This window comes from Marmota flaviventris, chromosome 1 (genome assembly GCF_047511675.1).
Source record: "Marmota flaviventris isolate mMarFla1 chromosome 1, mMarFla1.hap1, whole genome shotgun sequence".
Lineage (NCBI taxonomy): Eukaryota > Metazoa > Chordata > Mammalia > Rodentia > Sciuridae > Marmota > Marmota flaviventris.
Window position 1 is genome coordinate 59,103,360 of NC_092498.1, and position 22,692 is coordinate 59,126,051.

At 35.5% G+C, this 22,692-nt stretch overlaps 1 protein-coding gene and 1 pseudogene across 2 annotated transcripts in view; one reads left to right on the forward strand and one right to left on the reverse strand.

Annotated features, from left to right (window-relative positions):
* Positions 1–22,692, forward strand: part of Reln (reelin) — a 466,520-nt gene that overhangs the window by 279,821 nt on the left and 164,007 nt on the right. For both annotated transcript variants that reach the window (XM_027926303.3, XM_027926304.3), the window contains exons 11-12: positions 4,023–4,168; positions 22,017–22,168. In XM_027926303.3, coding sequence (XP_027782104.3) covers positions 4,023–4,168; positions 22,017–22,168 — 298 coding nt within the window. The remainder of the gene's footprint in view (positions 1–4,022; positions 4,169–22,016; positions 22,169–22,692) is intronic.
* LOC114085192 (large ribosomal subunit protein eL43-like) lies at positions 9,123–16,059 on the reverse strand (annotated as a pseudogene).

Consider the following 22,692-nt stretch of genomic DNA (forward strand, 5'->3'; position numbering starts at 1 on the left):
CTTGTTTAACTTAACTTGTTTAACTTTACTCTCACTGTAAACCTTGAAAACATTGGGTTCTCAGAATGGCAAAGGTGGAAATCATGTCTTGATCCCCCCAGCATGGAGCGGGGAGGGGAGCAGAGCAAGCCATTCGTAGTTGTGTATTCTGTACATCTCCAGACTCTATTGCCTGGAAAATGACAGCATTATCTTGTGAAAATATGGGAAGGTGGAACCACCTCCACTGACAACTGCTTGTTTTGGGTGTGTCACAGACTTTCTTTGATAAGGTGTCACTGTATTAAGACTATGAAGAAGAGACTATTGCAAGAACTATGCTTCTCCCCCTCCTCACCTAAAAGGACACTGGGCTCCTTTGGGAGGGAGAACAAAGCTAACTCTGACTCCCCTTCAAGATTAGGATGTTTTTAGGGCAAAGGCTACAACACACTGTTTATGAAGTACTAACCTGTTCGATTAAATTTAGCTTTGATTTTTAATCTAGTTCATTTACTATAAATTGGTAAAGAACAGCTTTATAAAGATTTTAAAGGTATGTCAAAAACATGTTTTCTAAACCAATCAAAAATAAATAGATGAGAAGCTGGAGTTGTAGCTCAGTGGTAGAGTACTTGCTTCAAGTGTGAGGCACTGGGTTTGACTCTAGCACCACATAAAAACAAATAAAGGCATTAAGTCAATATACAACTAAAAAAAGAATAAATAAATAAATAGACGAGCAAAAGTAATACCAGTAGAGTACAGGAAGAATAACAAAGTGGGCAGGGGAAGGGAGATAATGTGAACTGAAATAGAATTTCATGCATGTATGATTTTGTCCGATTAACCCAACTACTATGTATAAGTATAATGCTCTAATTTAAAAAAAAAAAACATACCTTTCTATCTATCATAGAAACTTTTCAAAGAAATAGCCTGCTAGATTTTAGATGCTACTATTTTGAAAATTGATTAGTACTCAAATTATTCACATGTTTTTCGGGTTTCTTTCTTCATAAGTGTTGTAAATATTACTTCTATTTCATATGTTAGCACTACTGTGGTGATGCTGATAAAGTGTATATTTGATAATTAATTTTTTCAGTAGTTGCACAGTTGCAATGGTTTGTTCTACTGCCAAACGTGAACCCAAAATAAACTAGCAGAAAGATCCTTTAAAATATGCTTTCACTTGTCTATTCTACCAGTTCACTTCATGAAACTAGTTTAACAATATGCTACCCAGTTTTATGATTTAGTTTACATATATTTTCTATCTCAAGGTTAAAATGGACATCAAGTGTGCTACTAATACAAATATTGAAATGTAGCAATAATTAGATATAACAATTTAAAAAACAATTTGAAGTAAATAAAACCAAAATTGAAATGATTAATTAAATGGGCATTTAGTCAAAAATGACCAAGGTTTCATGTTAAGTGAATAATTCTTTTTATTACACAAATATATTATTTAAATTATTCTTGGGGCTGACAGTGTAGGCCATGGTATAGCACTTACTTAACATGTGCAAGGCCTTTGGTTTGATCTGTGGCACTGCAAAAAAATTTTAAATTAAAAATAATTTTGGGGCTGGGGCTGTAGCTCAGTGGTAGAGCACTTGCATCATACATGTGAGGCACTGGGTTTGATCCTCAGCACCACATATAAATATATATATATATATATATTAGAGAGAGAGAGAGAATTTTTTAATATTTATTTTTCAGTTTTTTAGGTGGACACAACATCTTTATTTTATGTGGTGCTGAGGATCGAACCCAGTGCCCCGTGCATGTCAGGCGAGCTTGTTACAGCTTGAGCCACATCCCCAGCCATATATATATATATATATATATATATATATATATATATATATTTTTTTTTTTTTTTTGTCCATCTACAACTAAAAATATATTTTTAAAAAATAGTAATTTTCTTCTTACATGTGGAGATATTTCATGTATGCCATTTCCTAGGACACTGATGTTGTATCAATGTCTGAGTCTTTATAATAGTTGCAGATAAACAGAGGCCACAGTTGATCAGAATTAAGATTATATGAAGGTAATTATGAAGACCATTATTTACAGCTCAGTTGTTTATTATGAGGAAAGTCACCTTTGTTGTTCCATTTAACATTGATTGTTCTTATAGTATTCATAGTAAAAGAGAGGTTTTAGGTTTGTCATCCGTTGACTATTTCTATTTACTGTAAAATAAACTAAATTCTAGATTTGGGTCAATATGTTTGGGTTAAGGATTGCATATAATGAGTTCAGTTTAGCATGCATGAATAATCGGTATTCGTTGCGTGTGAAGAAGATTCTCAAGTCCCTGATGCATGCCACATCCGACAGTATTACCTAAGATGATGACAGGGCCCAGAGGGCATGCTTATGTCCTAGAGCTGCGCAGTGACTCCTTTAAAATCACATGTTCCCACTCCCTTCTAGAAACTGTATTCATTCTTTCCATCAAATAGCAAGTCTTGATTCCAACCCAATTGATTTTACTACCTATAGACAGTTTAATTGTCATACAAGGTCTCTGCAATCTCTCCTCTGTTCTGGAACACCACTACCAACAGAACAAAGATTCCTCAGACTACCATTTAAGATCCTTTAGAAACTCCTGTCTGATTCTCCAATCATTCCTTCTTCACCATTGTAATTCATTCATATTTGTTATCCAACTTGGATTTTTTTCCATCCCTCATAAAGCCAATTGAAAACCTGCTCATCCATAAAGTTGTACTATCTAGGCTAGCCCTGGACAGAGTGATTGCTACCTTATCACATTCATTGGCATATGGCAATATGCAGCCTCACCATTGGGTCGTGTCTTTGATATATCTCAAATAGACTGGGGTTTTTGAAAGCAAAGATTGTGTATTATTACATGTATAAACTCTTTCTCCCTAGTACCTTACTTAATACCTTTTACATAGTGAGTTCGCCACAAAAGAATAATCAATTTACTGGAAAGACATAACCATGTAATTCATTTATTCACTTCTTGAACTATTCAAATATTTTTGAATACCTACCCTATGCCAAGCACTGTGCTAAGACCTGGAATACAGCAAGGAGCTACCATAGTCAGTGGCCTAATGGATAGTTCTTGTCCAATTGTTTTTCTTCATTTCTATTTAATTTTGAGAGCATATAACTTAAAAGATTTTTAATCTTATATATGTGATAGTATTTCCTTATATATGACTTATTACCAAAAATGTCTAATTCAAACTTATAATTTTGAGAAGTAAACATTCAGTTTACTCAGTTCCAGAGTTTGATCTTACTTCTGACTATTCACTTTAGGCTAAAAATTACACACACACACACACACACACACACACAAATGTTTAAAAAGTATCACAAGAAATTATTATTTCGCTTTATTTTCTGCAAGTGTCATTTTGGAGAATAACAAAGTTTCTGAATTCCCAGTTCTTCACTGGGGATGTCATGCCCTTCTTAGATCTGGTCAGAAACTTTTACTCAAAAGCTGGCTGAGAATATACGATCATCTCTGGAATTGCTTTGACCTTTTCTGTATTCCCTGTTTTGATTAGCTGGCTATTCTACTCATATCCCATTTACAGACAAATTGTGAAAGACTTGAATGGCAAGTCAGAAATATATGGAATATTGAAAAGGTCAGTGCGATTTAGCCCATAACCACAGAATTTTAAATATATGACAAGTCATTATCAGACTTAATTCTCACAACAAGGGCTGTGGTAAAGATGGGAAATTATTCCAATTAAAATATTCTTGTTTCATACTGAAGGCTGAGATGGCAAAACTCAAATGCCCTCTTGACTCCTTTTTTGTGATAACTTAATAAGTTAGAAAGAAATTGTAATTGAATTAAACAAGGCAAAAAAGGAGGTAACAAGCTCTTTTGAATTGAGAGTCCATTATAAAGGGAATAATATAATGAGTTTTCTAAAAACTCTAATTACACATAAGTAAGACAGATACAGCTACAAAGCCAATTCAACAGCCACCCCATGCTCTCTTTTTATCTACAGCATAGCTGTCAGTCAGATGGGAACTCCATTTATTTCCATGGAAATGAAGGCAGCGAGTTCAATTTTGCCACCACCCGGGATGTAGATCTTTCTACAGAGGATATTCAAGAGCAATGGTCAGAAGAATTTGAGAGCCAACCTACAGGGTAAGTAATTGTTATCTCCCATGCTGTGTACAACACTTACATTTATTTCACTGGGCATATTATAAATGCACATTGTTAAATAGCAAAAGCATACTTAAATCAGCACTGATAATTCTTATCGTAGACAAACTGAAAGGGGTTACACCTACCCTAAAGATTCTTTACTAAGTAATCAAATACTTCTATCCATATTAAAAATGTGTCATTACAAATACCTTTTAATTCACTTGAATCACTGTATCTCCTCTTAGTTTAGTCAGCTTTTACTGAAAGCAAGTTTTCAGTTTTTACAGAATCTTTTCATTACATCCCACTGAGATTTTCAGTTGTCTTCTTGGGATCTGAGATTTATAGAAGCTATTATATGATTTTCAATGGAAAATGTTTTTGAACCATAAAAGTGGTTCAGAGGGTAAAACTCATCTTTGAGAGATTTATAAAGGAGGAATTGAGGCCTGAGGTTGAAGTAGAGGAAACCTGAAGCAGAGAGCTGGCTCAGTGGTTAGTGCTTTATTACCATCTTGTACTAGTTGCCCTCTTCTGCATTCTAGGTCACCTAAGATAGCTCCTACTAATGGAGCAGCACTTTGAAATCAAGTTAAAAAAAAATTAATAGAGCAAAATCTATTTAATAGATCAAATCAAATTGATTTTGATCTAACTAATAGATCAAAATCAAAATCTATAAGGTAAATTGCATTGTAAGGAAATTCTAGAAACTTCTTGGTCCTCACTTTTTCTTTTACAGCAAATACATGTAATCAGAATACCAGGTACTTATTTTCTGGTGTATATTTTCTAATACTATGATGAGGATCAACAAAATTAAAGTCAAACATAATCCCATAATGAATCTGGAAGAGCAGTAATTTAACTGTTACTGTGAGGAACTTTCTCAGAACACAAAAAAATTGGAGGGGTAGGTTGTGTCATTCTGACCTCAAGTCAAAACTGACTGAACTGCCAAGTAAGTGCCTGAGTGGCAAGAAAGCCAGTGTTGCCCTCCCAGGTTCCCCACTTCCTGTGCATTGCCCGCGCACATCATTCAGTCTGATGACCAGCAGCCTGAGCCCCATGGCTGATGTGACCATTTGCTGACACTCTGGGATCTTTCCCTGCTGACCACTATATTTCTACTATGGCTGACCCAGCCTTGCACCTCCTTCCTTAGGGGAGTTCCTCAGTTTCAGACTTCACAACCTCTTGGGGCCTACCATTTGCCTCTCTAGGCCCAACACCAATGCTCAGGTCCTTCAGTCCTGAAGGCCCTTTTCCTCTGAGGTTCCTGTCTCCCTAAGCTCCGTGTCCAGCATGGTTCTGGTGCTTCCTTGAGGGACTAGTAACCACTGCTCCTCTTTTTAGTCTCTAGGCTATCCCCAGGAATCAGGCTGCTCTCCTGTATAACCCTCAGAATACACAAGGGCTCACTCCACTCCCCTCACAAAGAACTTTGATGGAGTCCAGAGCCGTGCCAGTGCACAGGGGCTTATTTATCTATCTTATGGAGATAAAGGATCCATCAGTTCTGCCCTTCTGACACTCACTACAAGACCAGCTCAACTCCCTTTCCGGGAATCTTAACTGCCTGCAAAGGAGCACAGATGTCCAAACACAGGAGGCTCATTCACCCCCACTCCTTCACCTCTGAGCTAGTTCATCCATGTATCAGTGACAAGTCATCCTCTTAAGGGAGTCCATATACTCTGGTCATTTAGATGATTCCCCAGCATTACCAGTCCCATCTCACAAGAGCAGAGATAAAACACAAATTTAATCTCCAAGAATACCATTTTGATATACACATAAATCCCCCTCCCCATTCCTCTCCCCTCTCCTCCTCTCCTCTCCCCTCCTCTCCTCTCATCTCCGCTCCTCTCCTCTTTTCTCCTCTCCTCTTTTTTCCTCTCCTCTCTTCTCTTCTCCTCTCTCCCTCTCTCTCCAGTAAAACTTGATGTCTTAAATGTCACCCCTCCCCTTTCTCCATTCCCTCCCTTCCTTCTTTCCTTCATTTCCTGCTGGGGATGGAACCCAAAGCCTATGCTAAGCATCTGTTCTACCACTAAGCTATGCCCTCAGCCCACTATAGTGATAAAACTTACTTTGCCTGTGGCTTTCATAGCCAGCTATTCCCTCTCCCAGAATGCAGGATGTCCCCTGCCCCCTCTACTGTTTACTTTGTTGTATCATCAAAGCCTGTTCTTTAATAAAAACAAAATAAATGTTTTAGTACAAATACAAATAGCTTGTCCATCTCTCTTTTAATCACATTATGGAAACTTGGTACAAAACATGGAAACCTTTTCATGAATTAAGCTTAGAAATGTATTGACCTAGTATTAGAAGACACCAAACATTTTTAGAAAACTAATATAGTAATCCATAAACAAAGCCGACCAAAAAAATTTCAAAAAATATCAGACATTCTATTTTCACTGAGCACTAAGGAATAATATAAGAGAAATTTTGGCTACAGCAAAATTCATCATTCCCTAAAACAAAGAACTAAAAGTATATATCCCAGAAACAAAAAAGCTAATGTCAATAAGGACACAGAGGAACAGTGGAGGAAAGTCCATCTACTATGTGAGTCAAGTGGTCCTCATTATACTTACTGGACATCCCTCAGGACTGAAGATTTACCAGGGTTTGAGTCACAGTAAACAAGCTGATACTCTCCGGCTGTGGCATCATCAGATTTTGGTTCCAAAATGTATAATGAGGTGCTCAGAAAAAAGCACCTGTGCCAGTCTAATGCCATATAGTTAATTCAGCAGAACTCTAAAAGCAGTTTAATTATTCTAGCAACCACCTCTTAGGTTATTTGGGGCTTTTGCTCCTAGGATATCAGACCATACCACTATAATTACTTCACTGGTTCTCTCATCTGTGCCCAGTTATGAGGTTGGCCTTATGTTATGAAGGTAAAACAAGATGAGAGCACCCAGGGTTGTCTTGTGTTTGGGGCGATGATAAAATGCTAATTTAATCTAAAATTTTTGTGTGAAAGGGTGAAGTCCCACTCCCACCTACTGCCAAATGTTGCTTTGTTGGTCTAGGAAAGAATGCTGATATTATAATTTTTAATCGTAGCTTCAAGGAAAAAAATCCTTTCACAAAATTGAATTAACATGAAGCATCGTTACCTAGGGTAAGTTCCAGCAAAGAAAAGCAGACTCGGAGTTTGGTAGTGAAACACTTGTTGTGTTCTGTTTCTCTCACAGGATGATTAATATTTGTCTCATTCTTCCCTTCAACCACCAGCATCCACAAAAGCAATTTATTGTTATAAACTCACCTACTTAAATAGAAAGCATAAATGATAAATCCTCAAAAGTGACCCATTAAATTGATTGAATTCTGCAGCTTTAAGGTCACTTTTCAAAAATTTTTGAAGTTAAATTATTCACGTTATAATACTTTCATATCTTTTAACTATGTTTTTCTCCCATAGAATATAGACAGATATATAGAGATAACCTAATAATATTTTTCAGAACACTTCACTTGCATGGGTAGGAAGAAAAGAAAGCCACTATGACATTATGGCTTTTATTAGAAACCACTTTCCCAATCACATTTTTCTATCATTTGAGTCAAAGCATTTGATCTCAGATCACAAGGATGTGAGAGCTGTTGGTCTTTCCCTAAGCTGTCCCAAATCCAATGTCTATATTTGTAAAGCAGGATTTTAAAGGTTTTTCTGTTTTGTTTTCCTAAAGAAAATACATCTGTTACTTCAGTACAGGAGAAACTTTAACAAATACACTGATAATTTATGTGAGTGTTTCTGAACTTTGGCTTCACCTTACAAACACATCATTTAATTAGCAATTACCACATCTCACCTAGCTAAGTCTGTCTTTAGGTGGGAGGGGGCTTTGTAAAACATCACATTCCTATAATGTGGAATTTGCATACTTGCCTTGCATCCCAAATGCAAAGATCATATGTTTTTACTCCTCAAATATCTTTAAAAAGAAAAATAGGGCAGGGGATGTAGCTTAGTGGTAGGGCACTCGCCTAGCATGTGCAAGGCCCTAGGTACCACCACATTTTTTTTATACCTTTATTCTATTTATTTATTTTTATGTGGTGCTGAGGGTCGAACCCAGGGCCTCGAACATGCTGGGTGAGCACTCTACAGCTAAGCCATAGCCTCAGCCCCCACCAAATTTTTTAAGAAAATAAAAAAACTGCTTTATTGTTGTCCCAGAATATTAATACTAAAAAATAACTCCACAAACATAAGATTTAATCAAGACAGCATTTTCCAGTCTTCCCCACCTGCACCAAATCACTGGAATTACAGGAAAAGGAACAAATATATCTGAAATGATACTATAAAACAAGAAAGTTGGACCAGGAATTACTAATGAGTGGAGGAAGAGAGAAAGAGAATCTGGAATCTGGGGAGAAGGGAAGTAGGGAACTCTGTTCTGAAATACATGTTGAATTAGACACTGTTAGTGACATCCCAGCATTGCTCCAGGTCATGGATGCTGGGACAGGGCGTTGGTACTACCATAAGGACTGTAGGTGAGCCCCTCACTGCACCTATTTCTAAAAGAGGCTTCTGCCACCAGGAACAGAAGACAAATAAGGACACTTGGAATGAAGAAACTGAGCTATTCACCCCATGGTAGTCCTCACCCAATCACCAGGCATTATTATTTTTTAATGTATATCCTTTGTGTATTTTAGCACATTTTACCTTTAAAACAAATTTTGTTCAATATGTCAATGTATCTGAGTAGTTGAACAGTGGTTTAAAAAAAAAAAAAAAGCTAAGCATATACCTAAGCTGTAAGACTTAGTTTCATGCCATTATCATCTGACTACTTGGGGGAAAAGACCTGAATTATAATAACCCATCTCAGCAAAATTTTCCAATTCAAATTAGAAGGGTTTCAATTTACAAATCGCTTTTGAAAGGGCAATATTAATGCAATTCACATCAGAACATCCAGTTAATACAATTAACAAAAAACCACAATTTTGTGATATGGTAGTCTTTCAGTTCCTTCAGCCTTCTGATTGCAGACTTGACTGTGACTGCAGAAGTGGTGTTGTAGGTTCAGGCACCACCAGCCGCTGTTTTCATGCAGGAACCACAGTGCCAGATCCCCACAGCCCGTCTCTTCATCTTGGTTTTGCCACAGAAGGAACAAGTATACTTGGTGTGCTGGCTGATTTCTTCACCATTTTCCGGAGGGAGGCACCATAGCGGAACCCATATTTACCTACTTTCTTGGTGCATTTAGCCTTATCACCACGACTTAGGCCCAAGACCAGAGCAGAAGAGATGTTGTGAGCAGGTACAATTTAGGCAGGGGAGCAGAAGTGACCTCACCAGGCATTCTTACGTTGAAGTTAATAGAGAAAAGCAGACACAAACTTAAGCAAATGATCTAGCATCACCAAATATAAGAAAAAGCAATTTCATATTTGAAAAAGCATCCAATAAAGAATTAATAGTTCAGTAGATGAGAATAACAGAATAAAAAATAGATAGACACTGTGCGAGAAGTATAACTAATATCTTCAGAGAGATAAGAGGCTACATTTGTGAAATTAAAACATATTTTACGAGGAAAAACAATTAGATAAAGGAGAAATTTATAACTATGTTGTTTGAAAAAAATTTACTGTATCCCCCCAAATATCAGTATAAGCATAACTGAAGAACAAATGACTGAGCTAGAAATTTGAATGTTGAGATCATATCATTAAATATAAGAAAAAGAAATGTTAAGTGCAAATTTGGGGCCTCATGCATGCTACACAATTGCTCTATCATTGAGCTACAGCATCAACCTGGAAAAGTGGCATTTCTAACATTAGAAATTGCATTTCAGAAGCAGAGGGAATATAGGGAATGAAATATTCAAATAAATATTTTTAAAGTTCCCCATAGAAAGGAGAAGAATAAAGAAAACACATAGCTGCTGTGAGTGAAACAGTTTAGCAAGATGAATGGGAAAAAAATGCCCAGTCTTAAACTAGGGGAGAAACTTAACATCACTGATAAGAGAGAAAATCCTAAAAGCTTCAGGTAAAATTCATTGTACTTTCCTTGACATCATTAAATGTTAAGGGGAGATTGCAATAAATCACTGAGTGGATCTTAAAGCAGGAGACGGAAATTTTATTCAACAGTTGGTGGTCCAGATCCACCAGCTGGCAGGCCAAGGGACAGGCTGCAAGTGTACACCTTTTGACCCCCTCCGGGGGTTTGAATACACCTTTTATAGTCCAAAACCATATTAAAGCATAAGTGGCTGTTGCTATGATTCAAAGCCATAAACAAACATCATGAGATCTAAAATCATAAGCAGAAAAGAGAGTGGGCCAAAATTTCCCTAGCTGTGTACAAGTTAAAGAATGGTTACTAACATCTAGACAATCAATCTCTGACAGGGTACATTGTCCAAGAAAAACGGGAACCAAAGAGAGAACACTTTTACATTGCATAAGAATTGCCATTTTGTGCTGTCAAACATGCTATGCTAAGCAAAAGTTGATGGGTACAGAGGTGGGGCTTTCCCTGGGAGAGGCATTTCTTACATGACGTGGAGTCTCAGGGCAAAATGGAGTCTGTTTGGTCATTTCCTATATAGCTTGGCCCACAACATGAACTTTTTTTTAAGAGAGAGACAGGGAGAGAGAGAGAGAGAGAGAGAGAATTTTTTTAAATATTTATTTTTCAGTTTTCGGTGGACACAACATCTTTATTTTATTTTATGTGGTGCTGAGGATCGAACCCAGCGCCCCGCGCATGCCAGGCGAGCGCATTACCGCTTGAGCCACATCCCCAGCCCCCATAAACATAATTTTTTTAAAAAAGCTGTTATCTTAAAATGCTGGGAGAAAATTATTTAGAGTATAAAATTCATTCTCATATCAAATATCATCAGATGTCAGGAAAATAAAAATCTTTTCAGACACATAAACTTGGTAAGTTTAATACCCCTGAACTCTCTCTGAATTTCTAGAAGATGTGTTTCCTGGAAATTCATCTAAGAGGTGAAGAATAGTGAGCAAGTAAAAAAGTAAAACTTATAGTTTGGTTAAAATAAGTGTTGATTTAAAAAAAATTTTTTGATGGAAATTTGTAATTAAAATCTGTACCACCTCAACATCTGAGTACAAAGGGCAATTGACAAGAAGGTATGCAGAATAAGAAATTAAAATGCTGCCAAGATTCTTAACTTGGTTGGAATGTGAGGATCTAGATCTTGTTTAGTTCTTCATGTTCATAGCAAAGCAGGAGTATTGATAGAAATATATGTGTTGACAATTTAGATACCCCACATATAGGCTAGATAACTTCTAATGCGTCCAGTTAACATGGAGCAAAGAACATAGATTGGGAGAATGAAAAAAGTAAACAATAAAAAGCAGGGTAAACGGGGCATGGTGACATGCCTGTAATCCCAGTGGCTCCTGAGGCTGAGGCAGGAGGAGTTCAAAGCCAGCCTTAGCAACTGCAAGGCACTAAGCAACTCAGTGAGACCCTATCTCTAGTAAAAAATTCTAAATTGTTTGTTTTTAAAAACATTTTTTTTTAGAGCTGGGGATGTGGCTCAGTGGTCGAGTGCCCCTGAGTAAAAAAAAAAAAAAAAAAAAAAAAAAAAAAGCAGGGTAAGTAGAAAACAGGGTAGAGCTTGTCAGGAGCCTATATGAGCATGTCAACAATTTGAGCAAGTTATATTCACTTATTAAATGAGAGTCTCACAGTAATTTTTAAAAAATTGCCTCTACTTTGTGTACAACCAGAGACATGAAAAATTGTGCTCTATTTGTGCAATATGAATTGAATTGCATTCTGCTGTCATCTATAACAAATTAGAATAAATAATTTTTTTAAAAAAATTGGCTACATTGTTACCCTTTATAAGAGACACAAACTAAAATAACACAAGTTGAAAGTTAAAGAGGAGCTAATATTCTAGGCAAAGGTAACAAAAGAAACAATGAGGCATAAAATAGAATTCAGATTTAAACATTGAAAAGGCTAAAAAGCAATATTTCATGCATCATGTAGCATACTTTACATAATACATGACACATTACAAGCAATCAAACAAGTCAAAAATTAGTTGTTATCTCAACCATAATTACTATCAGTAATATGATATAGCCAAAATGGTGCTCACAGGAAAATTATACTCATATTAATTAGTAAGATGGACAAGAAACACAAAGTTAAATAATTCAATGAAACCTAAATCATTATGAAAATAAGCAAGTAAAATACATCATGGAGAAAAATAACATTAGTTGAAGTGATGATTAAATATGCTTAAAAACCATGCAAGGTGTTCAAATAGATTGGGGCAAGCTCATTATGAAAGACAGACATCACTTCTTTCTTGTTCTAGTTTTCTTTTGACCTTCATTCTAACATCACTTTTTAAAAAGGAAATAATTTTTGCATTTTTGGAATAAAAACAATAATTTTCCAAATGACAAAAAATAAGCTGTATTTGCTGACGTTAGTCTGGAACTTCTTCATAGAAATTTTTTAACAGTTCAAAAGACTCACAGGTAGATACAATACAGTTTTTCTTTCAGCTAGATATCTCCTTGATTAATGATTGTTTCAGCAATAACACTTTGCAATGTCATCAAGATTATTACAGTTCATTCTGGTATGAAAAAAAGAAACAATTTAGAATGCATTTGAATTACTATTGTGACTTATTTTACAACAAAAATAGCACTACATTTTACCAAAGGAGAAAAGGAAACTAACATTTATTGAGATTCTGTAATGTCCCATGCCAATACATTATTTACTTAAATAACCTTCAATCTAGGTTGTATTATTTTCTTACTAATGAGCAACCTGTGTGCTTCCTAACCATTCTGAAACCAATATTCTTTATTAGTGTTATTCCAAATAGAGTGTAAATAAACATGATGCATGTAATAAAAACCTAAGAAAAATCTGAATGTTAGTGAGATTCAGGGGAACCAACTAAAGAAGAGAATCTTTGAAATGCAATGCATGCCGGGAAGCCTTCAAATAGAGCTCATTCTTTACCTTCACTAAGCTGTCATGGTAGAGGGAAAACCCAGAAATGCAATGAAGGTGGCACAGCCTTCAGTGCAAGTATATATCTTGCTAGACTTCAGAGGATGTGTACTGGAGATAAGCCTCATGAATATAAATGAATGTGGAAGGGTCTTTACCTATGGCACATCCCTTATTAAATATCAGAGAATATTTTCCAAATAGAGACCTTATGAATGTAATGAACTTTTTCAACATCAGAGAATTCATATGAGATTTTTTAAATACTTATGAATTTGATAAATATAAGGTCTTTTAGCCAGGCTTTGTTCTATACCTTGGTTCATACCTAAAGTTGCCACCTTTAGGTGGTTTTATATATCCTGGAGAATATAGTAAAATAAATTTTCTATATAATATGAAATGGTCTGTTACCTTTAGTGCACTTTATGCCAATATTACCAGGGGACAGTCCGATTAAAATATTAGATCTCTATTTCCTTTGCTTATATTCTTAGTGATTTCTCCAATCTATAATAAGATGACTTAAATTTTATTCTGAATTATAGTACATATAAACGAATGCTTTTCTTTTTTTTTTTTTTTCTTCTCCCTGCCCCAGAAATTATTTGCTTGTTACAAAGCAGATGTATAGAGTAAAAGTCAAAAATCTCCTCATGCTTAACTCTCGCTGTTAAGATGTTGGCATATATTCAAAAATTTTTCTCCTATGATACCAAAACAACAACACTAGAACCAGATTTTTCATATTCTTCTTCAACTTGATTGTTTTAAACTTAAAAACATGTTTCAAATGCCTCTCCTAGACAATAAATTTGAATCTTCATTATTTCAGAAAGGAAGTATACCATTTTATGTAACCAACCTCTTTTGATAGACAAAATACTTTAAAAAGTACACAAGAATGTTTATTACAATATTTGCTGAAAGGTGAAAATTCGAGATTCTGGCATGTGTGTGTACTTGTACATGTATATGAGTATGTATGTAATTTCAGTTTTGATAGTTATTGCCAAATTCCCCTTCAAAGAATACATCACTTTTAATTAATCTTATCCACAAAGCATTCCAAACAGTTGATGGAGAGGACCATCAGCTTGTTAGCTAAGAAACTCCTTCAGATGATTTTTGCTTAATAAAATGTTCCTTTTTTATGACAACAAAAAGTAGAAAGTCTTATTTTAAAGCTATAAATTAAATATTATTGTGACCTTGTTATCTCTAAAGAATGAGGTTACCTTAAGGCATTTTATTGATAAGAAACTTTTTTATTGTGTGCTCCAACATCACCCCATGCTATTTGTAATACATAATAGATACCAATGTATTTATTAGAAATAAGATAGAGGCTTTTATTTTATAATTAGTCATCAAAGAATAAATATAAATTGCTATGTTGTAGAGAGCTCAGCCCCTTAGGGGGGCATTCCTTTAAATGCAGTTCACATAAAACTGCTTTGCCTTGGAAAAAACATAATTTAAACTACAAAAGCAACATTCCTTTTGAGGGAAACTGCTGTGGCATCCAAGGTATTGTTAACCTGTGAGCTCCTCAAATAACCACTGCTGGTCTCCAGGTTTGGTTATGATATAATTTCACTTAGAGCAATTATTATATTAGGAGAGCATCAGGGACTACATCATTTTTAAACTGGAAACAACCACAACTTTGTGACCACAGAGATTGGGACTCTGAAGTCCAGGGAGAGGAGAAAGATTCTCCCTCAAGGCTCCCAGCAGCTCAGGGAGCTCTGGGATCCACTTAAGGATATTTTGCCTCTAACCATGCTTGAGCCACTGTTTATATAAATTTATGAAAGAAAGAGCTTGTGCTATAACAAGCTCCTACTGAATTTTTAATAAATGCAGGGTAATTTATTCAAAGCAATGAGATTTTTACCACAGGCATAATTTGTAAAATTTAGGAAAGCATATTTTTTTTTCTGCTTCTTTCTCTTCAAAGTAGACTAAACTTTCCCATTTCATTTGATTATAAATATTTCAGTTTCAAAAGACATTGACTTCACTTTTGTTATCTTCTAACAGCTTTAGCAGGAAAAATAAAGACGAGTAGAATTGGGTATGTTGGACTTCAAAATAAAGATTGATAATACATGAACAGTCGAATTTCAGACAGCTTTGTGGTTGAGGTTGTGAAAATAATTCATTTCAGATTAATCTAGAAAAGTTATTTACAACAAATAATTAAGAGACAGTGGCTACTTATCTCATTTCTCACTTGAATAGAAGGTTCTTTTAGTCTATGACAATTCCATCTTTTGCAATTTAGTTTTTCCCTTTAAAAATGCTCTAAAGCAGATAGATGTCTAAAAGGAGTCATCATCTGCATCATTTATAACTTTAACTTGCTTCGTGGATCAGTAGGCTGAGTGGTTTAATTGGGATAAATGGAGCAAGTAAAAGACCAATGAACCAGTGTGAAGTTTTTCATGTATGCGTCAGGAGAGACTCCTGGTTAATTTACAAGTGAACCAGTACCAGGAAGAGCTGTTACAAAAAGTTATTACTTGTATGTATTCTTTGAATGATTGATATAATCGGTGGGGGTGGTGGGGGTGGGGGGGGTGTTGCACGCGCATGTGCATTTCCTAAGGTTTTGGTTCTAAATCTGTTGGGAATTTTCAGATTCAGAATTGGGAAGGTTCAACATATCATCCTAGTGAAATCCCCTCTTTAGAACAGTAACTACTAAGATCACAACAAACTGAGAAATAGGAGATGTCAGTTTTAGAGCTAGACAGTAGCCTCAGGCAAGCCATTTACCTCTGTGTCTCCTAGTTGCCTCCATTTATGGACAAGTTAGTTGGCAAATAACAACTCACCAATTAGACATGACCAGAAACAAGTGGAAGAAATAAGAGAAAATAAGAAGAAATGAGTTTTTAAATATTAAATTTTTAAAATATTGTGTACAAATTCAAAATATTAATCTTTTATCATAAAATAAATCCCTAAAATTATTATGCATGTAATTGTGTCATTATTATATCACCTTCAATATCTGTTGCCAGTTGTGTGGTAGTATGGTTATATATTATTTATTTGGTGTACCTAGAATTTATTTCCTTGAATGACCTTTGCTTTGCAAATAGAATTAAGCAGTCAACTACAGTTGATGAATTTTGTAAAAGAAATATGAAAAACATGTTTTTAACTAGAATACTTGAACATTTTACCTAAAATAGCTATAATTCTATTTGTACATATTGACTTATAGCAAAATTAGTCTGCTTTATGAAATTTTGTAGAACTAGTGACTGTTTGTTGAGAGATGAACTGTGGCTTAAATATGCTGCTTAGAGATGCTTTCTTTTCTTTTTTAGAGATGCTTTTCAATATCTCTTAAGACTTGGATGGGGGAACTTATGGCTAATAATCATTATATTTATTTTCTTAGAAGGGAACACATCTCCATACCTTGGAGAACTGTTAATATTTAGCAACTAACAATTGTTTGCTTTCTTATTTATGAAATTACTTTCTTTATAATAAAGTCACCCAGGATACAGAGTATATAATTTTAATGTTTAAAGATAAGTGGAAGAGTTAATAGCCAATCTGTGTTTAAAAATTGGTGATTATTTAACATTTTAAAATATTGAATACTACTTGAAAAAAGTCACTTACTGATCTGAAAGATTACATAGTCCTTTAATTTGTTGTTAACACCCCTAATATAATTAAACGAGGGCCTAAAATGAACTAATTTTTTCTTTTCATTTCTGATCATTGTCAATAGTACCATCCTGCTAAAAAATTTGAAATTGTGATGACAAATTTGAGTTCACATGGTCCTTTTCCCTCTACCAAACACATAGAAATGTTGGATTAGTATGATAATTCTTTTTAATGCTTAGCCATAGGATAGGGAAAGAAAATGAGCGGATGCCAGGAGCAAAGATTAAACCTAGATGGTTAGCTTTCCAGCTCACATTTAGATAGTTCAGGGCATACCACACCCCGTATAATCTAAGGCTAACAATTTGGGTTAAAATACCCATACAGGACACTTGGCAGATGGCAGCTAGAACTGATATTCCTGTATAAAGCTGGGATCTTGAAAAGCTCCTCCTCCATAAAGAAGTAATTGGGGTAATAGCTCCTTTCATTGATTCCATTCCCAGGAGAACGGAAACCCTAAACAAATGTAAAATTCACATTCATTCTACCTGGGTTATAAGAAAATGCTTAACTGAAAAATTAATGTCAAAAAGAATTCAGAACCAAGGAAGCTTCAAAGTGCTCATAAACACAAATATGAAACCCTCCTGCAAGGTGTGTGGAATTCACAATGGAAATAATTCCATAATGAAATAAGGTAAACTCACAATGTAAAACTATTATCTAAATGATCTTATGATACATCAAAAAGGACAGTCAGCAAATACATAAAAAGGAGAAATTGGTAAAAGAGAAATATGAGGGAGATATAAAACAAACATGATTAAATTACTTTAAAGAATTTTTTTAAAAGAAGGGATACTATTTTAAAAACCTAATAGATGCTAAAAAGCACCAAGGAGAGCTTTTAAAAATGAAAAATACAGTCATAGAATTAAATATTCACTATGTAGTTTTTAAAAGTTAGAAAGAGCTAAAGAATTAGAATACTATACTAGAGATAGAACTGAGAGAATAGGAGAGAATATGCAGTATAGAAAGAAATAAAGATAATAAGTGTGAGACATGAAAAATATAACATAAAATATATAGTCTAGTGAAAGTTCCAGAACAAATGTAGAAAGAATGGGCAAAAGTTAATATATTAAAGACAGTGACTTACAATTTTCCAGATCTGATTAAAGATATGAATCCTCAAAATGACAAGGCTGATCAGGTCCTCAAAGCATAAGAAATAAAATAACCTACACCTTCATTCATCAAAAACCTTTGGAATACCAAAGACCAAGACCAAAAAAAAAAAAAAATCAAATAGAGAAAAAAAGATTTTTTATAGAGAAGCAACAACTTAAATTGGATTATTTCTTTTGAGTAAAATCAGAAATGGTGGATTCGTAACCAGGTCCAAGCGGGGTTTTTCATGGAACTCAACAAGGTGATTCTCATATTCATTAGGAGGAATAAGCACAGACGAGCAGCCAAGGCCAAGTGTGAAGAAGTGAAAGGCATGTGGGGAGGGGGACAGCTATCAAGAGTTATTATACAGAAATAGCAATTAAAACCACTTGGTTTCAACATAGAGATAGCTGTGTAGGGTAATGGGGCTGGAGCCTGGAGACATTTATAGGAGATTATTTTGTGACAGAAGTGGCATTACCAGTCAATCATTTGGAGAGGAAATTGTGAATGGTGCTGGGATAACCAGTTGCCTGTATAGAAAGAATAAAATTGGATCTCAACTTTATTTATTATCCAAAATCAATTTCAAATGAATTAAAACTACATAAATGTAAGAAACAAAATTTTAAAATCATATGAAAAAGTACAAGGGAATCTCTTTATGTTCTCAGGGTAGGGAAAGATTTATTGAACAGAAAAAAGTTACAAGCCATAAATAAAAGATAAATTAAAAACTTTTTATATTACCCAAAGACACATAAACATAATGAAAAAAAAAAGAAAGAAAAGAAAAGGTTACTAGCCAAGGAAAGATTACTGTTACTATCCAGAGTAAACAAAATTTAAATCACAAGGAAATGAGCCAGAAGAGACAGATCCTAGTAGAAAAAGGACAAAAGTCAGAAATAGACAACTCAAAGAGCAACCCCAACTGGCCATAAACATGAAAAGATTTCCAACCTCATTAGTAATCACAGAAATGTCAAAGTGTGATAAAGTTTTATTTCCATCTCTTAGGCCAAATTATAAAAGTTTGACAAAATCAAGTGAAGGTGAACTTGTGGGGAGATAGGAATCTTAAACCCTCCTGATGGGAACAGGTATTTATCCAATTGTTTTATTGAAGAGTGGAGTGATAAGGAAGTGACATGTCTCCCAGTAATTCCTTTTCCAGACATGGTACTCCTGTTAACGTTTCACAACTGAGATTCTTATGAGAACCCCATAACATAGAAAATAATCTGAGTCACTATTTTTTCAATTCTCCTAAGGTGAAGATAGGTAGTACCATTGTGAATGCAAAGAAAAAAAAAATCAGTAATGCAATGAGTGCCTTAGGGAATTAGGCATCCTCTCTCACAGACACAGCAAAGAAAGGCTGTGTGCATGTCAACATTTACACAGGACCTTGAATGCAGCCCTGCTAGTAATGACCAAAACATGGAAATGACCTCAGTGTACATCAAAAGTTTATGGTCATTCTTAAAAAAAAAACAATCTCTGACTTCTGTTATAATTTAAAAAAAATAATAAAAGTTTTACAAGATTTCTCTTTGAGTAGTTTTAAAGGCCTCTTCATTGTGTTGTGCTATAAATGCTTAGAGCTCTGAGCATTCTCTGACCTACTAGTTTATTTTCACTTCTCACTGTCAAAACCAGCACTTGGGTGGCAACAGATGGGTCAGACTTAGGAAGGGGAAAAGACAGAGGAATCAGATTTGTAATGGGAGAAGAGAGATTATAGACAAGAAGAGAGGCATTTGGGGGAAGAAAGGATCCAATGTTATATAAGATTATTCATTGAAGCTCTTGAATCTTGAAAAGAGATCAAAACCTAAAAATCTTTCTGAACATATTGAACATTTAAAGTGTGTGCCCAGAGCCAAGGCTGATGGATAAGCTAAAGCTCAGTGGTCACGTCAAGTCTTGGGTCTAGATAGGCGGATGGTTTCGCGAAGATCCATCAGGCAGAGAATCTTGACCTTCAAGGCTATGACTTCAATGTGGAAGGAGGACTGAAGTCAAAGCTCGGCAACCATGGTGTCACCAGTCATTAAGTCTAGATACAGGGGACCTTGTGACTGAAATATCATATCACCAATCTGGGAGAAGGAGTAGAAATCAGACCTGCCCTTGGCCTTTCTCAACCTTGGAAGGTCTGGGTGGAAAGGGCAGAAGGAGCTGTTTTCCTACTCTCTGCAAAGAGTGAGTTGTCTCACAAGAGAGGGTAAAGATGAAGCTACAGAAAGCAGAGGAAAGTGAAGATGGGATTCAGGAAGCCCATTGGATTAGGTTTTACACCCTCTTTGGATCTAGAATCCTTTGATACTTCCATAGTTCCACAGAATTATTGAGCTTCTACTGGGTATTGGACACTGGGCTAAATTTAAGAATATAAAAATAAAATACCTGTCTTAGGAGTTGACACATCAAGATAAAGAAAGGCATATAAAGAAGTAATAGCAATATGCAGTGAGCAGTGGCATCATGAAGGAAGAATCTAAGTCAGAGAGATGGTGTGGCTATTTAGGGGAAGTAAGGGAGTCTGGGAAGGTCCCTATGGAAGGTGTACAATATTTAAAGGACATCTTGAAGAATGACTCTGAGTTCGCCAGTAGACAGTGACTAAAGCTATGGAAGTCTGACAAACAATAATTTAATAACTTCAAATTCATGTTATATAGCCAAAGAGTTGGTATAAAGGTGGAGCTAGGAAAGTGCTCTTGCTTCAGGCCAGGAAGGACCTTATATTCTGCATTACGGAGTTTGGAATTTGTTGGTTAGCAATGGAGAGCCACTGAAAGACCTTAAGCAAAGGAGAGACATAATCATGTTTGCATTTTAGAAATATCACCCTGAGGGCTGCTGAAATGGAGTCTGAAATCCTCTATCTGAGCTCTTCATGAGTTGCTTCCAATTTACAAATCAAGTATAGTTTTTGCTGTTCCCCAGTATGCACTCTCCACCGTCTATTGATAGCTCACTGTTAGTAGTGTCAGGGTCATACCCAGTTCTCAGCCTCTACTCACATGTTGTCATCAACCCCAAATACAGTATATGACAGGCTCTCAAGTCATATTGCATGGATTTGAGTACCATCCCCATTCTTTGTTTTCTGTCCTAAACTTCTCTGAATCTCAGTTCCTCCATCCAAAATTGTGATAGAACTGGGTATGTAATTCCAGAGACTCAGAAGGCTGAGACATGAGGATCACACAAGTTCAAGACAGCTTCCGCAACTTAACAAGGTCCTAAGCAACCTAAAGAGACCCTATCTCAAAATTAAAAACAAAAAGGACTAGGGATGTGGCTCAGTGGTTAAGTACCTTTGGGTTCAATCCCAAGTACCAAAATAAATAAATAAATAATTTGAAAAAAATTAGGATAGAAATAGTTACTCTCATATGGGGTTACTGTGAGAATTAAATGTGTATAATATGTGAAGAATGTGTCAGCCTAGAAAAGGAGCTGACATCTAAGTTAGCACTAAATAGGAGTTAGCTATTTTGATTCTCTTGTACATATCCAAAGACCTATTGGACCAGACCCATTTTAAATCCTGTCTCCTTTTTGAAAACTTGCTGGAATTTTGGCAGCTATTACAGCTTTTCATTCTAGAATAATTTTTAATATGCAAAATACCATGCAAGGGTTTATATTATGATATTCAATGGTTCACTGTTTCCTTAGTTCATATTTGATTCCTGAACTGAACTGCAAGTACTTTGAAAGTAAACACTGTCCTACTTGGGAGCACGCTCTGGCCATGTGGTAGACAAACTAGCATAGTACTAATAAAAATTGTCTCTCTAAAGAAGAACCATAACTGTGAATGGGATGTGTTCCAAGTATATTCATTGCCTAAAGTCTGCAGTACCACACCTTTATTTCAGAATCATTCATTGCTAAATAAATGTTCTTAGTTAAAAACAGAATTTTTTACTTTGTAAAGATTTGCTCTCAATGACTTTTTTTTTTTTTTTTTTTAAGATGGGACATCTTGGGAGCTGTTATCGGTACAGAGTGCGGAACAATAGAATCAGGTTTATCAATGGTCTTCCTCAAAGACGGAGAGAGGAAATTATGCACTCCATACATGGACACTACTGGTTACGGGAACCTGAGATTTTACTTCGTTATGGGTAGGTACATTTTGAACAAACTTTGTTGACCTTAGGGCAGATTCTAGTCCAGGACTTATTCCTAAGAAGTAAGATTGTTTGTTATCTACTATATAAAATGAAAATTCATGAAATATGAACTTTGCGGACAGAGCAAAGGCCTATGGCATGGGTCCTGCTGGTGTCTTCTTGCCAAGAGCTAGTCTTAGCATGCCATGACTGGGCCTCAAGAAAAATGCCACAATACCTTCCTTCACCTCTCGCTCTATGGTCATGGCTGAGAAGACAATAGGAGAAAAGCTAAGAGCAAAGCAACTCCTTTGTCCATAGCCAGTAACCTCACCAAAAAGCAGTCTGTCAGGGTAAGTCATTTGTTTTCAATGGATATCCCATCATTGCCTAACCTCTTTGTTGGGAGAGACTGTAAAAGAAACAAGTTTATAACATTTTATCATTCTTTAGTAATATTCTCTACATTCTTTTTGCAAACACATAAAGAAAGGAAGTATTCGTAAGCCCCTTTTTCTTTAGATTTATTTTAGAGT